The sequence below is a fragment of the Leucoraja erinacea genome, chromosome 17 (assembly GCF_028641065.1).
Source record: "Leucoraja erinacea ecotype New England chromosome 17, Leri_hhj_1, whole genome shotgun sequence".
NCBI lineage: Eukaryota > Metazoa > Chordata > Chondrichthyes > Rajiformes > Rajidae > Leucoraja > Leucoraja erinaceus.
In genome coordinates, this window is record NC_073393.1 from 33,492,883 (window position 1) to 33,513,203 (window position 20,321).

The 20,321-nt window shown below is 39.4% G+C and overlaps 1 protein-coding gene across 1 annotated transcript in view; it reads right to left on the reverse strand.

Annotated features, from left to right (window-relative positions):
- Nucleotides 1-3,847: 3,847 nt before the first annotated feature.
- Nucleotides 3,848-20,321, reverse strand: part of plcg2 (phospholipase C, gamma 2) — a 192,054-nt gene continuing 175,580 nt past the window's right edge. Inside the window, exons 29-32 of the mRNA XM_055648937.1 lie at nucleotides 16,602-16,775; nucleotides 13,265-13,353; nucleotides 10,863-11,092; nucleotides 3,848-7,758 (exon numbers count right to left, since the gene is read on the reverse strand). Coding sequence (XP_055504912.1) covers nucleotides 7,713-7,758; nucleotides 10,863-11,092; nucleotides 13,265-13,353; nucleotides 16,602-16,775 — 539 coding nt within the window. The 3' untranslated portion in view covers nucleotides 3,848-7,712. The remainder of the gene's footprint in view (nucleotides 7,759-10,862; nucleotides 11,093-13,264; nucleotides 13,354-16,601; nucleotides 16,776-20,321) is intronic.

Genomic DNA, 20,321 nt, shown 5'->3' on the forward strand with positions numbered 1-20,321 from the left:
TATTTTAAGCCATAATTTCAAACAGTTTTTTTTATATGATTGTCATCGAGAGATACAGCATGGAAACGAGCATCTGCTGAACATCTCACCCATTTTTAAACCGATCCCATCCTAATCTTCCAACATTTCCATCAACTGGTTGAAATTAAATGAGATTCATATTTAATGGGCTTCGTTTAGTAGATAATTGCTCTGACTGTGCAGGGAAAAATGAAATATTCTTCATTTTTCATGCACATTCCAATATTAACACATTTTTCATTATTTTAGATGCTGAAATATAACACTTGTTGCAATTTGCAAAACTCTCTTTGTGGTCATTTATACTCTTAATGTTCATCAACAATCTATGCCTGGTCTAGAGGGTATTAGCAATAAAGAGAGGTTGAACAAACTTGGATTGTTTCTCTGGCAGGTCAGATGCTATGGGGACACCTGGTAGAACTACATAACATTATAAGAGGCATAGATCGGGTAGACATAGAACCTTTTCCCAGGGTGGAAATGTTAAATACTGGAGGTCATGGCTTGACGGAGAGAGGCAAATTTCAAAGATGCGCAGGGCAAGTTTTTTTTTTACAGAGAATTAGGAGTGGCTGGAACATGCTACCCGGGGTGGTGGTGGTGAAGGCAGATACAAAAGGGGCTTTTAAGAAGCTTATAGATATGCAGGAAACTCATGGATCATGTGCAGGCAGAGAAGAAGTTTAACTTGGCATAATGTATGGCATAGACTTAATGGGCCGAAGGGCCTATTCCCGTGTAGTGCTGTTCTGTGTCCTATCTATATTACTAAAAGTCTGATCTTGACCGCTTTTGGCCCACTGTGGCGCGATTTACGAGAGAACGGCACCACCTACGGCCGTCATTTTTGGCCACCTCGCTCAGAGCCCCCCTCCGCCTTCCGGGACCAGAGGATTTTTCCCATCGAGAGAGATATAATAATGTTTTTACAAAATTCCCCATTCTCTCTGCTGCCCCCGCTGGCGGCAGGGGGAGGGACTATAAAACCCGGAAGTGTCGTGCCTCACTCAGTCTCTGCCAGACCCAGGAAGCGAGAGGGTCATGGCTCTCTGAGCTGCGAATAACACTGAACACATGTCTACTCCACGGTGAGTCCCCTCGATGCGGCTGTAAAGTGGCTGCAGCCCAATTGTTTGCCTCGCCTTTTTAACAAGATTGAGTTCACAAAATGAATTTTGGTTGTCGGGTGGCTGCAGCCCAATTGTTTGCCTTGGCTTGGCTTTTAAAATCGTTGCAACAGTTGGATGCCAGCACAAGAATCCATTCGGCCCACAGTGTCTATACTAGCCCTCTGGAAACCAGTACCTTCGGCCCGCAATACCCATACTAGCGCAATAGACAGCCCCCCCCCCCCACTGGCGAGCAATATTGGAATTGGTGGAGAGGTGGAAAATTGCGTTGGTGACCAGCCCTCCCGTGTGATGCTGGGACCCAACGGGTCCCACTTAGTCTAGTATTTACATATAGAAATGCATTTAGAAAGTATTCAGACCCCTTCACTTTTTCCACTTTTAGTTACGTTACAGCTTTATTCTAAAATGGATGAAATTCATTTTTTTAATCATCAATCTATACACAATACCCCATTGTAAAAAAGCGAAAACAGGTGTTTAGAAATTTTTGCAAAGTAATTAAAAATAAATAACTGAAATATCACATTTACATAAATATTCAGACCCTTTACTCAATGCTTTGTTGAGGCACCTTTGGCAGTGATTACAGCCTCAAGCCTTCTTGGGTATGATGCTACAAGCTTGGCACACCTGCATTTGGGTAATTTTGCCCATTCTTCTCTGTAGATCCTCTCGAGCTCTGTCAGGTTGGATGGGGAGCGTACAACTATTTTCAGGTCCCTCCAGAGATATTCAATTGGGTTCAAGTCCGGGTTCAAGTGGCTGGGCCACTCAAGGACATTCACAGACTTGTCACAAAGCCACTCCTGCGTTGTCTTGGCTGTGTGCTTAGGAAGGTGAACCTCCGCCCCAGTCTGAGGTCCAGAAGCTCTGGAGCAGGTTTTCATCAAGGATCTCTCTGTACTTTGCTCCGTTCATCTTTCCCTCGATCCTGACCCGTCTCCCAGTTCCTGCCACTGAAAAACATCCCCACAGCATGATGCTGCCACCACCATGCTTCACCATAGGTATGGTATTGGCCAGTGGTGCCTGGTTTCCTCCAAACGTCACACTTGGCATTCAGGAGTTCAAAGAGTTCAATCTTGGTTTCATCAGACCAGAGAATCTTGTTTAGGTTCCGTTTTCGTCACCCTGCTATGGGAAAGATGTTTTTAAGCTGGAAAGAGTGAGGAGAAGATTTACGAGGATATTGCCAGGACCTCAGGCCCTGACCTATGGGAAGAGGCGAGACAGACTAGGACTTTATTCATTGTAACGCAGAAGTTTTAAGGGTATATCTCATAGAGGTGCATAAGATCCTGAGGGGTATAGACGGGGTGAATGAACAGATTTACCCAGAGTCAGTGAATCAAGAAGCAGAAGACATGGGTTTCAGGTGAGAAAGGAAATATTTAATAGGAACCTGAGTGGCAGCTTTTTCACATAGTATGGTGGGTATACGGAACAAGCTGCTCGGGGAGGTAACTGAGGTAGGTACCATGACAACATTTAAAATACATTTGATTGTACACGGACAGGAAAGCTTTAGAGGGATATGAGCCAAATGCAGGCAGATGGGACTAGTAAAGATGGAGCATCTTGGTCGGCAAGGGCAAGTTAGTTGAAGGGCCTATTTCCACGCTGCCTCCTATCAAATCTATGCCAGCTCGGAATAGTCCCAGTTTCCACTCACTTCCTTGCAATCTATTCTCTCACACATCTGTCAACTTCACCTTGTTTTTACTGCCAACTCTACTAAGGATAACTTGCAGCTACCAATTGACCTTCTAGCCTTCCTTCGGGATATGAGCGGAAATTGGAGCACCCAGCACATTGTCACAGGGAGAACATGCAAACACTGAGCATACAACACTACAGGTCAGAGTAAAATTCAGGTCATTGAGGTTGTGTGGCAAGAAAAAGACAGATTGCTGAATTATTTGATGCAAAAGTGAAAACTAATATAAAATACAAAAAAAGACTACTTTAAACTTGGCCCCTAAAGATATTCTTTAAATTATTTTTAGAAATTAGATTAGAGAACAGCACGATCCTTAAGGATCAGTTTTGGAGCAGTTCAAATAAATGTAAATCTACCAAACAGATGCATGATGTACAACGCTTGACTGTATTATATTCCGGCCCTTGTGCAATATGCTTGATCTAATTGACTGGAAAATATGGTGCATTCATACAATGTGCAATGGCTTGCACACCCAGAGGAATCTCGTGCCTCATGATAAATGAGGTAACTTTGTCATGAAGCTTACATGGTACAATTTTAATCATGCAATCATCCTTACCCAATGCCCAAATGTTATGGCATTTTATGTTCTATAACTGCTAGCAGTTAACACCATTTTAGCAAATTACTAACACATTACAACAGAAATGCAGATATGTGAATTTATTTATATGCATATGTTAAATAATTGACAAAAAAAAAGCAAAATTCACAATGTTTAGAGCTGTTTCACTTTTTTTTAAAGAGCATAAAACTACATAAAACACCATACTCTACATGGCTGCAAAGTAAACTCAAACTGATTGTATCCAGCATCAACCAGGGTTAGTCACTTTTAACTCAAATGAATTTCGGAAACACTTTGCATAACTTGACTGTTCCAGTGACGTTCAAATGTATTTCCTTTTTTTTTTAAAGAAAGCAATGGAAATAAAATTCAACATGGCTCATATTTTTCAGCAATAAATACAACAAATTATCAGTTTCTGGAAATAGCACAAACTGTATTCACTGACCTACTTTTCATTCTGCAAAGATTTCAATCATAATGTAAAAAATGAATCCATTTAAAATGTAACTGCTGATACACCATAACTAGAAAATGATTAATCCAAAGTTATGTAACACAATAGATAGAGAAAGGAATAACAAAAATATAAATAAGACACATCCTACTAACCAATTTGAAGTCATTCAGCTCAATAAAGTAATTACCGGTAGCAACTGTAAAATGTTTGAATCAAATGTTGTTTTTGTAACTCAATTTTAAAATAGATGTAATGAAAAACTGGACTAGAAAAAAACGTAAGTAATATGTTAGAAAGCAGAAAATACTGAAAATGTAGACCAGGTATATATTATCCTGTATACTGTGTATTTCCTGCATTTTGCTTATGTTTCTTGTTTCCATTATTGCATTTGTTCCTTACTATCTATCCTCCAGTGTTTGCATGATGGATGCTTACATATGCAATAGTCTAATATTTCATCTATTTATTGTCCAATTGTTTTTTTCTATGGAAGTACATTGCCTCCCAGAGAACTCTTTGGATGATTTGGATAATGTCAGTCGTTTTTTCAAGATTCAACAGGAATGATAAATGACTGAATCATAATTTCAGAAGTGCATCATCTTAACATTAACATTCAAATTAGAACTGATGTACATAACCTTTTGTAAATTGTCTACATTAATTTCCGTTGCGAATGACACAAAACATACAACATTTTGAAGAGTGATACTAAAAGATGAAAATTCATGAGTTTCATAACTCTATTCGTGAAAATCAACAGATGCAGTTCTTAACTTCATTTTAAAAATGCATAGAACAAGCATTATCTTAGCACAATGACATTTTGCATTACTAAAATTAGTGGAAATTAATATTAATGGTAATTATCCAGAACAGTTGAGAATAGTTTTCAAAGAAAAATGTAACATTTTTTCTGTCCTGTGTTTAACAATGATTTTGACTTTTATGAGATTATACTTGTAGAAGTGATGCACTTCAGGTAAAGGCACACTGGAAATGTTTATATATGTACTTCTCACATTAAACTTAGTTTAATAGAAACAACAATCTCACCCACAACAACCTGTCAGTACTGATCAGCCATTGACACATATATCTCAACTACTGTCATCCTTAAAATTCCCAAAATAGCAAAAAATTATGGAAAGACAAAACATGAAAACATATAAGAACTTTCTGTATTTTATTTTCCACTACTACTACTATGACTGGATTCATTGCAAATTTTCGGATTTAACATCAAATATACATTCACAATGGAATTATAAAGTACATTTAAACGGAGAATGTACATTGGATAACAGCCTAAAGCTTCTGATGAAAATAATTCTGCAAATATTTACTGCAGAAATAAAAAGCAACGATTGCTATGTAAAGTGGCACTACAGACATTTTTATGTATTACTACACTACAAAAATGGTATAGTAGTTTTTTCCTGACTATCTCAGATTTTTAATAAATTATTTATCGTTTTGTGATTTGTGGTTCCATTGAAGATACAAATCCAGTTTCCTTAAATGCCTGCACTGCAGAAATTTCCTGCTAGACTCTCAAATACTAGTCACAGCGTGCAAATGGGATCTTTGGAAGTGTTAGTACATATACAGCGACCTTTTTACTTAGGAGGAGGTAAGCCAGAGTTTTTCAAATCTCACAGAAGGCTGATATTTAAATTAATCTTGGTAAGAAAGAAATATCAGGAAATAAGTTATAAGGCACAAATGGAACCCTCTACATTTGGTAAATACAGAACATTTTAGGAATAGGCAAGAAAAGTAGGTGACGTTGAATAAATTAACCAAAATTTCTCTTTGCAGATACCGGATGTGCCTCATCAAAGGTCAAATGCACATAATTAATACTGAGGCAGTTTTATACTCCAGATTAATGTTTCCTGCAGGGGGGAATTGGAGTTCAACAAGCCTGCCTGCATAAGTTAAGCTATATGAAAAAAAACTTCCATACAATTTTTCATCAAAAGGAAAGAATCCGCATGCTTTAACATAATGCTTCATAGACTTATAAATGCAAACAAAAAATGCTTGGTATTCTGAACTTAATTTACTTGAAACGTTGAACTGGCTGGTACTAACTAAATATCATGCTGTGAATACTTTTAATTTTCAACTCAATCCTATGATCCAACCTGTTTAATGAAAACTGTCAAGTGAGGTAATATTCTCTAATAATTGAATGCCAACCATAATCTTGAAGAAAAATTATAATTTACAGGACTGTAGTATTTTTCCTACACTGTTGAAATTACTGATGTAATGTTTTCTTTCCTCACTACGGGACCAAACTAATTGTGTGTTTCCCATTGATTTGGGTCTAGTCATGTTGTCTATTTGACCTTCCATGGCGTGCCACTTCTTTGGTTTGATACCAAGTATCATTTCTCTTCAGAAAACATTTATTGGGCTTTGTTCTTCCTCTGCATTGCATGATATATGTTATTAACAGTCTCAATATATTTTAATGATACATCAATATCTGAACATGACAACCTATTCCATCTTGTCTCAATGCTCCAACTTCTGTTTTGGAAATGTCAAAATGGAACACTGACACACAATATATTCTGGTCCTATTAGTACATGATTCATCAAGTTAATCTCAATTCTTCATAAATTAAGCACATAAAATTTGGGATAAACTCATCTGATCAGACAGCATCCGTGGAGTGAAAAGTAGAGCTACTAGCTCAAGTCGTTGATGCATCATCATATCTCAATTACAGAAAAAGGTTGGTGAGTTTAAATGTCATTTCTGCTTCTCTCCACAGAGTATTTGCAATTTTTTTATTTCATTTTTATAACATCTGCAGTATTTTGTTCTCAATCTATCATTTTTATAATTCACTTTAATATTTAAATCCCATTTGCAATCCATATTAATTTTGAAGTCATTTTGATTGGTTGGAAGATATAGCATGGAAACAGGCCTTTCAGCCCACCGAGTTCATGCTGACCATCGATTACCTGTTCACACTAGTTCTATGTTATCTCACACATCTAATCCCAACACACGGGGAGCAATTTTCAGAGGCCAATTTACCTACAAATCCGCATGTCTTTGGTATGTGGGAGGAAACTGAAGCATCCGGAGGAAACCCACGGAGTCACAGGGAGAACTTGCAAGCTCTGCGCAGACAGCACGTGAGGTCAGGATTGATCCCAGGTCTATGGTGCTGTGAGCTCTACCAGCTATGCCACTGTGCCAACCCAATCTGTTTTTTACCAGAGTTCAAACTTGATAAATCAACTCAAGTTCATCTGAAAATGAGTAAAACACAAAGTGCTGGAGTAATTTTGTGGAGGGCCAGGCAGCTTCTCTGGAGAAAATGGATTGGTGACGTTTCTGAAGGGTCCCAACTCAAAATGTCACCCATCTGTGTACTCCAGGTGTGCTGCCTGACCCGATGAGTTACTCCAGCACTTTGTGTATTTTGGTTATGATTCCAGCATCTGCAGTTCTTTATGTCTACTTTATCCGAAGATCATTTCATGGGATTGTAAATGTGATAACCTTTAAATTGATTATCATTTGTAGGGCAGATTCTTTGGAAAGCCTTTGGAGTCAACAGGCCATTTAATGTGGAAAATAAAAGGCACTTTATTGAAGTGGGAAGATTAATGATTCTAATATCCAACAAAAATAATAACAAGATATAGTGCAATAACCACTAAATATACTGATCTATTAACCACCAATTTCCTAATTTACAATAATCAATATTTTTGCTGTACAATATGTTGGCACCATGGATGCGGGCAAAAGGCAGTCTTCTTTCACACTTAAAACTTGTTGGTGTGACCAACTCTCTTTTCCTTATCTTTACCTCTGAAAAGCAAAACAGAGAATGTCTTTTAATATTTAACCTAGACTTCTACAGGTCAAAACTGCAAAAGTTCAGCACAATACAAACATGAGATCCATGATGGTGCCTGACCCAGGTGACTCTTTGTATGCTAATCACAGAGTGGATCTACAATCATGCATTGTAATTACTCCACTCTTTTTAACCTCTACCCCGACAGCAACATTTACCTTTATTATGCATCTGTATATTGTGGATGGCTCGATTGTAATCATGTATTGTCATTCCGCGGACTGGTTAGCACGCAACAAGAGCTTTTCACTGTACCTCGGTACACGTGACAATAAACTAAATGAAATGAAATAATTTTAGAATTTCTGCTGCGGCATTGTTGAATGTCTCCACGACGATACTACCTACCCCTTCATGTCCAGAAGGTACATCTGAGAGCCGGGTATCACTCTCCATACAGCTGACAGGCTTAAGGGGTTTTACCAAGGCATTTGGTATTGAGGGAGGTTGACGTAGAGACGATATGGACAAACCTACTTCTGACAGAGTTGTTGGAATCAAATTAAAAATATTTGGTATAAAATCAGTGGTGAATGGGCCATGTATATTCAACAAAATGCCAGTAGGATGTTGAAATCAAGCTCACTTGTAAAAAGGAACTAATTTTATAAAAAAAATACAGGGCTTCAGGTGAAGAGCAAGAGTGTGGGACATGGAGTCATATATCTATACAACATGGAAACAGGCCCAACCCGTCCATTCCGACCAAGTTGCCAAACTGAGCAAGTTCCACTTGCTTGCGTCTGATCCATTTCCCTCCAAACTTTTTCTATTCATATATCTGACTTAATTATCATAACTGTGGCTGCATGTGGTACTCGAGGAACAAAGAACAACATGGCAATGCAGAGAAGTGAGTGGTACATAATGTTTGCTAGTGCTGTTTAGAAGAGTTTAAACTAATATGGCAGGGGGATGGGAACCGATGCAGGGAGCCAGAGGGTCGTAATTTGAGGGCAGAAACAAAAGGGAGAAAAGTAAAAGTTGAAGGACTAAGAATATTAAAACAAACCTGAAAGCTTTGTGCCTCAATGCAAGGAGCATCATAACAAGGTGGATGAATTGAATGCGCAGTTAGTTACTGGATAACATTGGATGAAGGGATTCAAAGCTCTTGTTATGAAGGCCAACATTCCATTAGCTTTCATCACTGCCTGCTGTACCTGTAAGCCAACAGTCAGTGACTGATGTACAAGGATGCCCAGGTCTCGCTGCACCTCACCCTTACCTAACCTAACCTAACCCCATTGATATAATAATCTGCCCCCTTGTTTTTGCTGCCAGTGACAGGGTTGGTCAAAGTCAGCATGGATTTATGGAGGAGAAATCATTCTGGAATTGTTTCTGGATGTAACAAGTATAATGGATAAGGGAGAGCCAGTGGATGTGGTGTATCTGGACTTTCAAAAAGCCTTTTACAAGATCCCACACAAGAGATTAGTGTGCAAAATTAGAGCACATGGTAGCTGGGTGGCAGTGTGAACTGCGATGAGGATGCTATGAGGCTGCAGGATGACTTGGATAGATTGGGTGAATGGGCAGATACATGGCAGATGCAGTATAATGTGGATAAATGTGAGGTTATCTACTGGTGGCAAGAACAAGAAGGCAGATTATTATCTGATTGATGTCAGATTAGGAAAAGGGGATCGACTGATTTTATATTCACAGGAATTTAGAAGGATAAGGGGATCTAGTAGAAACATATAAACTCCTTAAGGGATTAGACAGGTTACCTTAGATGCAGGATAAATGTTCCCGATGTTGGGGAGTCCAGGACCAGGGGGTCAGAGTTAAGAATAAGGGGTAGGCCATTTAGGACTGAGATGAGGAAAAACCTTTTCACCCAGAGAGTTGTGAATCTGTGGAATTCTCTGCCACAGAAGGCAGTGGATGCCAATTCACTGAATGTTTTCAATAGAGAGTTGGATATAACACTTGGGGCTAACATAAGGGATATGGGGGAAAAAGCAGGGACGGGGTACTGATTTAGGATGATCAGCCATGATCATATTGAATGGTGCTGTTGGCTCGAAGAGCCAAATGACCTACTCCTGCACCTATTTTCTAGGTTCTGTAAGACTTCTATATTAATATTTACCGTACAGAATATAATCTGAAAATTGTTAAATCCCAGGAAAGAATATTTTCCAAGGGCAGTTCCTTCAACTGAGCAGTTAGTAATGTCTAAGCTAATTTTAGATGACTAATACAATGTTTCACATGCTTATGGGCTTCTGGCCTTAAGAATGCAGTCTCTCTTAAAAGTATAGTTTGTGTTGTTCTGTTGAGACATATTAGAATAGCTAGTTTATCTCTAAAGTATTAAATTTTATTGTTAATCTGAGCAGAATAGAATTTTTTCAATGACATGTTTGCACATCTGAAACTGCTCTCTTCCTATTTTATTAAATTTGATGTTATGTTGATTGGATAAAAATCATAAATTATGTGAATCATAATCATAAATAGAAGCAGCGTAATCATAAATGGAAATAGCATTTTTTCCATTATTTAGTAAATTAAGGAGTTTTGGGGTGAGGTGGCTTTGAGGCCAGCAAAGACATCTATAGGAAATGCTGCCTCAAACTGAGTACTATTGTTTTGCTGCTGCAAGTAAGAATTTCATTGTTCCATGGACATACAATAAAACACTCTTGAACCTTGGCATCAGGAATGGGGTTGATTTTCAAATTTTGGGAACCCAGTTAGCAAAATGCCTTGGATAGTCATCTTTAAACTCACCTCAAATGCTGAAAGAACTGACCAGTGCATACGGGCAGAAGCTCAAACATTGAACATTGTTGGGGATTCTGAAAAATTAAAAGGGGCTGCAAGATGAAGTAAGGAGCAACCCTCTTCAGCCAGCAGTAAGCACCTTTCTAAACGGTGAATGGACGCATCAGCGGGATTATTGAGGGTGAGGTTGTTCCTGCCCTGTCTTGCAGGGTGCAATGAATTAAAAATTCCAGTGAAGCTTTTTGAAATTTGTGAAATATGTCCTCCATGCAGCTTCCCAAGTGATGGCAAATGATTAGAAGTTTCACATGCATACCTCCTCTTTGGAACCTCTGGAAGTTGGTCCCTCTGTCCTCCGCTCCGGCCAGCTGGCAGTGTGTTGGAATCGTATAACATTGGATCACACGCGTGCCTCTGCCGGGGCGTGCTGCTGCTGCCATACAATCCTTCTAGTGTCCGCTGCCTGACTGGGGCAGTATCGTACAGCCCTTCAACGGGCCGCTGCCGTAACTGCAGACGCGAGGAGTACAGTTCTTCTTCACCCGTCTGCAATGATGAATGAGGGGAATTAGTGTTAATCTAGCTAAATGTCACGTGACACTTTCCCATGGCCCTGTTAATGGGACATGATAAATAATCTGATCCCACCAGTCTAAATCCTGGTAGAATGTCACAACTCATTATTGTGGAGCATTTCTCACCGTGTCATTAGTCTACAAATTTTTACAACCATCTGAATTTGTGTCGGGCTTAAAAAGTGAGATCTGCTGCTTACTAGAAGAGACTGCAAGAGATAAATGTACTTTCTTATGCTAAATTCACTGTGGTCATTCAGTTATGAGAGAAGACACACATAAGCATAAATAAACACTTTTTAGTTTCACTTTAGTGTGACTGGAATATGAATTCTCACCTACAGAAATTATAATGTGCATTTGCATTCTAGCAATCTAATTAATTCAATGATCCATTATTCTATCAGTTTGAGGTTGACCCATCGATGCTCTGTACTCCTCTGGATGCTGTAAACTGATATCTCAGTTGTACCTAGTGGGTAATATGGATTTCCTATTGCAAAACAGATTATTTCTCAAAACACCTTACTTTTCTTAAGTTTTATTTATATGTCTTTTTTACCTCTATGTTACAATAACAAGTACCAAGACAAACATATTTCGTGACCAAGACAGAATGATGCTGCCTGCCTTTGATATGGAAGAAAGGTCTCCATTTTTGAATGTGACCAGAATGTTTTCACTCGTGGGAGAACGAGAATTGGGCTTTATTGTTTAAAAATACGGTGTCACCTGTTTTAAACAGAGATAAACATTTCCCTCAGGAGTCATGTGTTTTTTGCAGTAAAAGACAATGGAATATTTTCTAGGTGGCAGTAGACATATTTTTGATAACTTGTGGGAGGGAGCAGGTGGGGTAAAAGGTTTCTTGAGCTGATGATTAGATAATCGAATATCTTATTTAATGACCAAACAAGGTCGAGGGGTTGTGTGATCTATTTCTGCTTCAACATGTATGTCCTTATGTATGTTCGTATGGAAATGGACCTCCTATCCTTCCCAATCGTGCAGCCCAGATCACATGTAAAGGATAAGGCTGAAGCATTTGCAACCATCTTCTGCTAGATATGTGGCTTAGATAATTCATCTTGTTGTTATTCTCACTGCAACTCACTGTTACTGGAACTTGTAGCCAACTCAACTTTAGTCTGTGTCATATCAGGAATGTCAGATTTTCTACCTAAATATTATAATTGATCAGGCAGCTAAAGTTTAATCATGTTACACGATAACTCGGGAGTAAATGAGTCTCAGAGAATAACAACAGTGGGAGAGCTATTATTAGGCAATAGCTTGTTCAATGTTGATTTGCTCTCACTGAAGAACGATTTTTGCTCATTTGTCTCTTTGTCAATTCGTTCATTACTTATTGTACCTCAGATATATTAGTTATTATTTTTGCATTGTCGAATCTTTGAAAAGTGCATGTTTGCCATCAATATTTCTCATGAATAAAACTCTTGGGTAGACCTGACAACATTGACTCGTAGTGACTGGAGAATATCAGAGAAGGGATAAGATACCCACAACCAAGTCCAACTGGGCAGTGGCATGGTGGCGCAGTGGTAGAGTTACTGCCTTACAGCGCAGCGGGTGTTGGGTTCGATCCTGACTACGGGTGCTGTCTGCACGGGGTTTGTACGTCCCCCTTGTGACTTGCGTGGGTTTTCTCCGAGACCTTTGGTTTCCTTCCACACTCCAAAGGTGTACAGGTTTGTAGGGTAATTGGCTTGGTAAATGTAAGAAATGTCCCTAGTGTGTGTAGGGATCACTGTTCGGCGCGGACCCGGTGGGCCGAAGAGTCTGTTTGCGCCGTATCTCAACTAAACTAAACTAGACTTTTATTCCATTGAAATTAATACAATGCAAATGTGTTGTTCTATAATAGCCACACAACTCTGCATCTCCTTCTGGTGAGGGTGAAAATCTATTCCTTGATCCCCTTAATTTCCTGGCATTTTCCTTCATCACAGAGACAAAAGAATTTGAAATGCTACTGAATGAAAGGTGCTTTTTTACCTGGTTGTTTGACCTTGAAAATGCATACAAATATATGTGTGCTCTTAACAATCAACGCTTTAAGCAACGGGTTAAAGCTCGCACCCGTGAAAAGATTAACGTTATGAAGAAAAACATTATTTACCCCTAAATGATTCACTTCACATTGGACTAGAAGAGCTGCTAATTCAATATCTTCATTGTAACCATTTTTAAGAGGAATTGACCTGTAACCTGGAGAAAAAACCCAGAAAATAAGCATTTCTTAAACATATAAACTTCTGAACACCGGATTTTACATATCAATAGCTGTTAAACATATTTCACATTAAAATTCTTTGGAAGCTAGTTCTAAGTGAGTGTAATGGAAACAAAACATCATCGCACTCCAGCTCCTAAAATATTTTAACATATTTTTCACGTGAAATTATTCAAATGGTAATGACGAGGTGAATTTGAAATCAAATTTTAAAGCTACTTTGCAAAAAGAATGATACATAGTGGTAAAATGACAGCATACACTCATGTCTGGGGTAACTGTGTATATTGAGGGTAGATTACCAAATGTTAGGCCCCGACCAAGTGTGAACATCAAAGAACATCAAAGTGGAGGATGACTGAACTTTGGTGCCTTCCCTCCCAGTGGGAAACTTTGATTCCACTGTGTGGGGATGTTTATGTTAAAGACTATCGTGTTCTGTGTTCTTTTATTATTCGTATGGCTGTATGGTGACCCCAAATTTCACTGTATCAATTGGTGCATGTGACAATAAATGTCTCTTGAATCTTGAATCTTGTTACCTCACAATCCTAGAGCCTGTCTCAACAATCCTCTTAGAAATCTGAGATATTAGCACATGTGAATTTACAGTCCTGTATTCCGTGGCACATTATTCTCACGAACAGCACCAATAAAGATGCAAGTTCTTGATCAAAGGAATCCCGGGTTGTCTCTGGAAATGTTACTTCCACGGGGAACATGGTTGAAATGAATAACAAAACTGTAAATGTAAATTACTGGGCTTAGCTGCAGTGGAGATGTTAAAATATTTGTTCAATGCTAGGCCATCCCAGACATAGTCAGAAGAAGGGTCTTGACCCAAAACGTCACCAAAACATGTCCTCCAGAGAAGCTGACTGACGCTGAGTTACTCCAGCAGTTGGTGTCCTACGCAAGATACCAGCATCTGCAGTTCATAAGTTCTAGGAGCACAATTAGGCCATTCAGCCCATTGCCTACTCTGCCAGCCAATTGTGACTGATCTATCTTTCCCTTTCAAACCCATTCTCCTGCCTTTGCCCTATAACCCCTAACACCTGTACGAATCAAGAATCTGTCAATCTCCGCCTTAAAAATATCCATTGTCTTGGCTTCTACAGCCTTCTGTGGCAATGAATTCCACAGATTCAATTCCTTCTCATCTCCTTTCTATAGATACGTTATTTTATTCTGAGGCTATGGTCTCTCGTCCTAGACTCTCCCACAAGTGATGGAAACATTCTCTTCATGCTCACTCTATCCAGGCCTTTCACTATTCGGTAAGTTTCAATGAGGTACCCCCTCATCCTTCTAAACTCCAGCGAGTACGGTGCCTTCAAGCCAGTGCCTTCAAACCTTATCATATGTTAACTCAATCATTCCTGGGTTCATTCTCGTAAACCTCCTCTGAACACTCTCCTATGTCAGCACATCCTTCCTCAGATAAAGGGCCCAGGAAGTGCTTACAACACTCCAAATGCAGTCTGACCAGTGCCTTATGAAGCCTCAGCATCATATCCTTGTTTTTGTATTATTTTTATTTTTAGATTTAGAGCCACAGCGTGGAAACAGGCTCTTTGTCCTTCCAAGTCTGTGGCGACCAACAACACACTTGTTCTATCCTACACTCTAGGGACAATTTACAGAAGCCAATTAACCTACAATCCTGTACGTCTTGGAACGTGGGAGGAACCTGGAGCCCCGGAGAAAACCCACGCAGTCACAGGGAGAATGTGCATTCTCAGTGCAGACAGTCAGGATCGAACCCTGGTCTCCGGCGCTGAAAGACAACAACTTAACCACTCTGGCGCCCATGAGAGTCAACGATGTTACAATGAACCTGGAGTCACATGTAGGTCAGACCAGGGAAGCACGGCAGATTTTCATTCTTCAAAGGTATTATTAAAGGAGATAAGCCACCATTGCTGGTAACCAGCTGTTTTTTTTATTCATGTTCTTGAATTTAAATCCCTTAGCTAGTAGGGTGGGATTAAATTGATCAAACGCCATCACGGACCATCAATCTAGTCATCTAGATTCCCAACCCGGTGACAAAATCACTATATCCTAGTGATTGGCCATCGCTGTCACAGGCTCTGCTAATTAAAAACATTACTAATCATTAATTAGATAAGTATATGCAATAAAGATAAATGGTCCTTTTTAAAGATGACAAATAAGATTAGATTTTTCATACTTGCATACTTGCAAGAGATGATTTATAGATAGCCATAAAATGGTGCAGATGTTTCATAGCTTATTTTATATTAAACATTCTGATACCTAAATTAAATTTATGTTTCCCATACTGGAGGCTGAGGCAAGTTTATGTATAGTTAGATTTAAATTGTGATATTGCAAACATTAACTCACATATAGAAAACAAAAAATGTTAACTGTCTGTGGAGGTTTGTTCCTTATGAATATACATAACCTTCACTAAATCCAATTAAAATGGAGGACAAACTGGAACTATACTCGGTTTATATATCTTTCCAAATGTGGGGGAAGGAACTGCAGATGCTGGTTTACACCAAAAGATAGACACAAAAGCTGGAGTAACTCAGCGATTCGGGCTGCATCTCTGGAGAAAAGGAGTAGGTGACGTTTCGGGTCTGAAGAAGGGTCTCGACACAAAACCTCACCTATTCCTTTTCTCTATAGATGCTGCCTTACTGCAGCATGAGAGCTGAGTGACTCCAGCTTTTTGTGTCTATATACTGTATCTTTCTAATATCAGGAGGAACATTTCAATGAAACCTCAAATCATCCTTCAGTCACACATTACTCCTAAATCATTTCATTATGACCCAGAGCTAAAAGCGAGAAAAGACCAGGACACATCAGGACTGGCAACAGGCAAGGCAAGGTGACCTGACCGCTTTCCATGGATGCTACCTGATCTGCTGAGTGTTTCCAGCATTCGGGAAGAATGTTGTCTTTGGTCACTAGTGTTATACATGTGCACAAGCAATAGCCACCAGATGGACATTCCTACACATGTTCGGATCCGTAATTAAAGGGCGATTATCCATTCCAAGAATCGTGGTACACACATGGGAAGCATTTGGCTTCTAGAAATTAATTACACATTTACCAAACTTATTTTTCTGCTAGAATGAACCTAGCATGTCCCTGCCTTTGTAATCGGCTAAACACATTTACAGGATAATGCTGAACTTAAAATATCTTTTACCACAATATTCAGATCTGTCAAACTAACCCGTTTTGATTCCTTTGATGGGGAAAGTGGCATGAGCCAAGAAGTTTGGATCACTGAACATGTCCTCTTCATACACACCAAATCGGAGAAAAGCTAAAGAGGGATCTTGGATGATAAATTCCTTATGTTGCTCTTCAGTTGCCCCTGACCACACCGGATTAAGGCCATTATCATCTGGAATACAAATAGGTAAATGATTTAAATCATTTGAAAAACATAACATTCTTTATCCACAACATAAAGCATTCCTGCCTCTATTTATACATAACAGTGTAATCATTTTCAAATAGTTGAACATTTAAAGGTATGAATATAACATAATAAAGTAATAATAAAACAATATATTGTGCAAAGAATAGCTGTTTTCCACCAATTAAAAAAATGGCTTTTTACTAAGATGCAGATCTGGGAACCTGGAAATTGCATTCCTTTACTATTATTATTTCAAATCACAGTGGGATGTTTATATGATTATATATCATTTTATCTCCTTTTGCATTCTTAGTATTAAGAGAATTGTGTCCTGACCATCTAAGTAAAGACCTCATTTGATGCAGCATACAGTGCCCTCCATAATGTCTTCGACAAAGACCCATCATTTATTTATTTGTCCCTGTACTCCACAATTTGAGATTTGTAATAGAAAAAAAAATCACATGTGCTTAAAATACACATTGTCAGATTTTAATAAAGGCCATTTTTATACATTTTGGTTTCACCACATGGAAATTACAGCTGTGTTTATACGTAGTACCCCCATTTCAGGGCACCATAATGTTTGGAACACATGCCTTCACAGGTATTATTAATTGCTCAGGCGTGTTTAAATGCCCCCTTAATGCAGGTAGAAGAGAGCTCTCAGCAACTTGTCTTTCCTCCAGACTTTCCATCACCTTTGGAAACTTTTATTGCTGTTTATCAACACGAGGACCAAAGTTGTGCCAATGAAAGTCAAAGAAGTCATTATGAGACTAAGAAACAAGAATAAAACTGTTAAGAGACATCAGCCAAATCTTAGGCTTACCAAAAACAACTCTTTGGAACAACATTAAGAAGCAAGAGAGCACAGGTGAGTTTACTAATCGCAAAGGGACAGGCAGGCCAAGCAAGACCTCCATAGCTGATGACAGAAGAATTATTTCTATAATAAAGAAAAATCCCCAATCACCTGTCCAACAGATCAGAAACACACTTCAGGTGTGGATTTGTCAATGGTCACTGTCCGCAGAAGACTTCATGAACAGAAATACAGAGGCTACACTGCAAGATGCAAGCCACTGGTTAGCTGCAAATATAGGATGGGCAGGATACATCTTGCAAATAAGTACTCAAAAGAGCAACTACATTTCTGGAAAAAGGTCTTGTGGACAGATGAGACAAAGATTAACTTATATCAGAGTGTATGGAGGAGAGAAGCAACTGCCCAAGATCCAAAGCATACCACCTCATCTGTGAAACACGGTGGTGGGGGTATTATGGCCTGGGCATGTGTGGCTGCTGAAGGTACTGGCTCACTTATCTCCATTGATGATACAACTGCTGATGGTAGTATAATGAATTCTGAAGTGTGTAGACACATCCTATCTGCTCAAGTTCAAACAAATGCCTTAAAACACATTGGCCGGTGGTTCATTCTACAGAAAGACAATGATCCCAAACATACTGCTAAAGCAACAAAGAAGATTTTCAAAGCTAAAAAATGCTCAAATCTTGAGTGGCCAAGTCAATCACCCGATCGTAACCCAATTGTGCCTTTTATATGCTGAAGAGTAAACTGAAGGGGACTAGCCCCCAAAACAAGCATAAACTAAAGATGGCTGCAATACAGGCCTATCAGAGCATCACCAGAGAAGACACCCAGCAACTGGTGATGTCCAGAAATCGCAGACTTCAAGCAGTCATTGCATGCAAAGGATATGCACCAAAATTCTAAACATGACTACTTGCATTGACATTGACATTGCTGTGTCCCAAACATTATGGTGCCCCGAAATGGGGGAACTACGTATAAACACTGCTGTAATCTCGACATGGTGAAACCAAAATGCATAAAAATGGCCTTTAATAATATCTGACAATGTGTATTTTAATCACATTATTTTATTCTATTATAAATCTCAAATTGTGGAGTACAGAGGCAAATAAATAAATGATGGGTCTTTGTCCAAAACATCATGGGGGGCACTGTATAAGGTGGAGTTTCCAGTTTGTACTTATCCGATCTAAATTTAGGTGTTCGACACAAAATGCTGGTATAACTCAGCAGGACAGCGAGCATCTATGGAGAGAAGGAATGAGTGATGTTTCGGGTCGAGACCCTTCTTCAGACTGAGTCAGGGGGGAGGGAGACTAGAAATATGAAAGGGTAAGGTGTGAAAATGACAGATCAAAGCAGATGCTGATCAAGGAAATGTAGAATGGTTCATTGTTAGCTGAGGAGAAGGTAAGAACAAGGCATAAAGATCTTTGTTTACGTAGTAGTTCGGGATGCCACAACCTGGAAACACACCAAGGGTTGGTACGGCCAGTTTCCCTTGAGGTGAGGCTAATGACTACTATTGAAAGGTTTGCGTAGGAAGACAATGGAGTAGGGAGCAGGGTACTGTAGGTTTTAACACTGCTGTTGAATTGTCCACATGTACTCAAGACCAATAGAATGAAGTACTACAAAGATTCAGATTCAGATTCAGATTCAGATTCAATCTTAATTGTCATTGTCAGTGTACAGTACAGAGACAACGAAATGCATTTAGCATCTCCCTTGAAGAGCGACATAGCAAACGATTTGAATAAAAAAAATAATAAGTGTCCGGGGGTGGTGATTGGCAGTCACCGAGGTACGTTGTTAAGTAGAGCGACAGCCGCCGGAAAGAAGCTGTTCCTCGACCTGCTGGTTCGGCAACGGAGAGACCTGTAGCGCCTCCCGGATGGTAGGAGGGTAAACAGTCCATGGTTGGGGTGAGAGCAGTCTTTGGCGATGCTGAGCGCCCTCCGCAGACAGCGCTTGCTTTGGACAGACTCAATGGAGGGGAGCGTGGAACCGGTGATGCGTTGGGCAATTTTCACCACCCTCTGCAATGCCTTCCGGTCAGAGACAGAGCAGTTGCCATACCATACTGTGATGCAGTTGGTAAGGATGCTCTCGATGGTGCAGCGGCCAGAAGAAATGAGGTGCTGAGAAATAGTCACACAACTACAGGCCCATTCAGCCCACCTTATCCACGCCAACCAAGATGGCATTCTGGGCTAGTCCCATTTACCTGCATTTACTACTTATCCCTGCAAACTCTTCCTACTTCCATAAATCTCTCCAAATGACTTAATAACATCCACCTCTACAGTTTCCTCTGGCAACTAATTCCAGATATTTCATATTCCTTAGCCTGCCTTCTCAACTGATCTAGATCCTGCTATAAATTTACATATCATTGAAATAATTGACACATTAAATAAAAAGATCAAGGGGGACTAAATATTGAATTGTAGATTCTGAAGTATTTGTATTTAAGATATATTTTTAGGAATAGGTGTGATTAGTGTGTCTATTACTAAACAAATACCCACATACTCACACCTAGCAGAGTTTCTATCCTGATCTGCGGTGCCATCTGTGTGGAGTTTGCATGTTCTCCCTATGTTTCCAGTGGGTGCTCCAGTTTCCACCCACATCCCAATGTTGGTGAGTTAAATGTTCACTGTAAATGGCCCCTAGTGTGCACG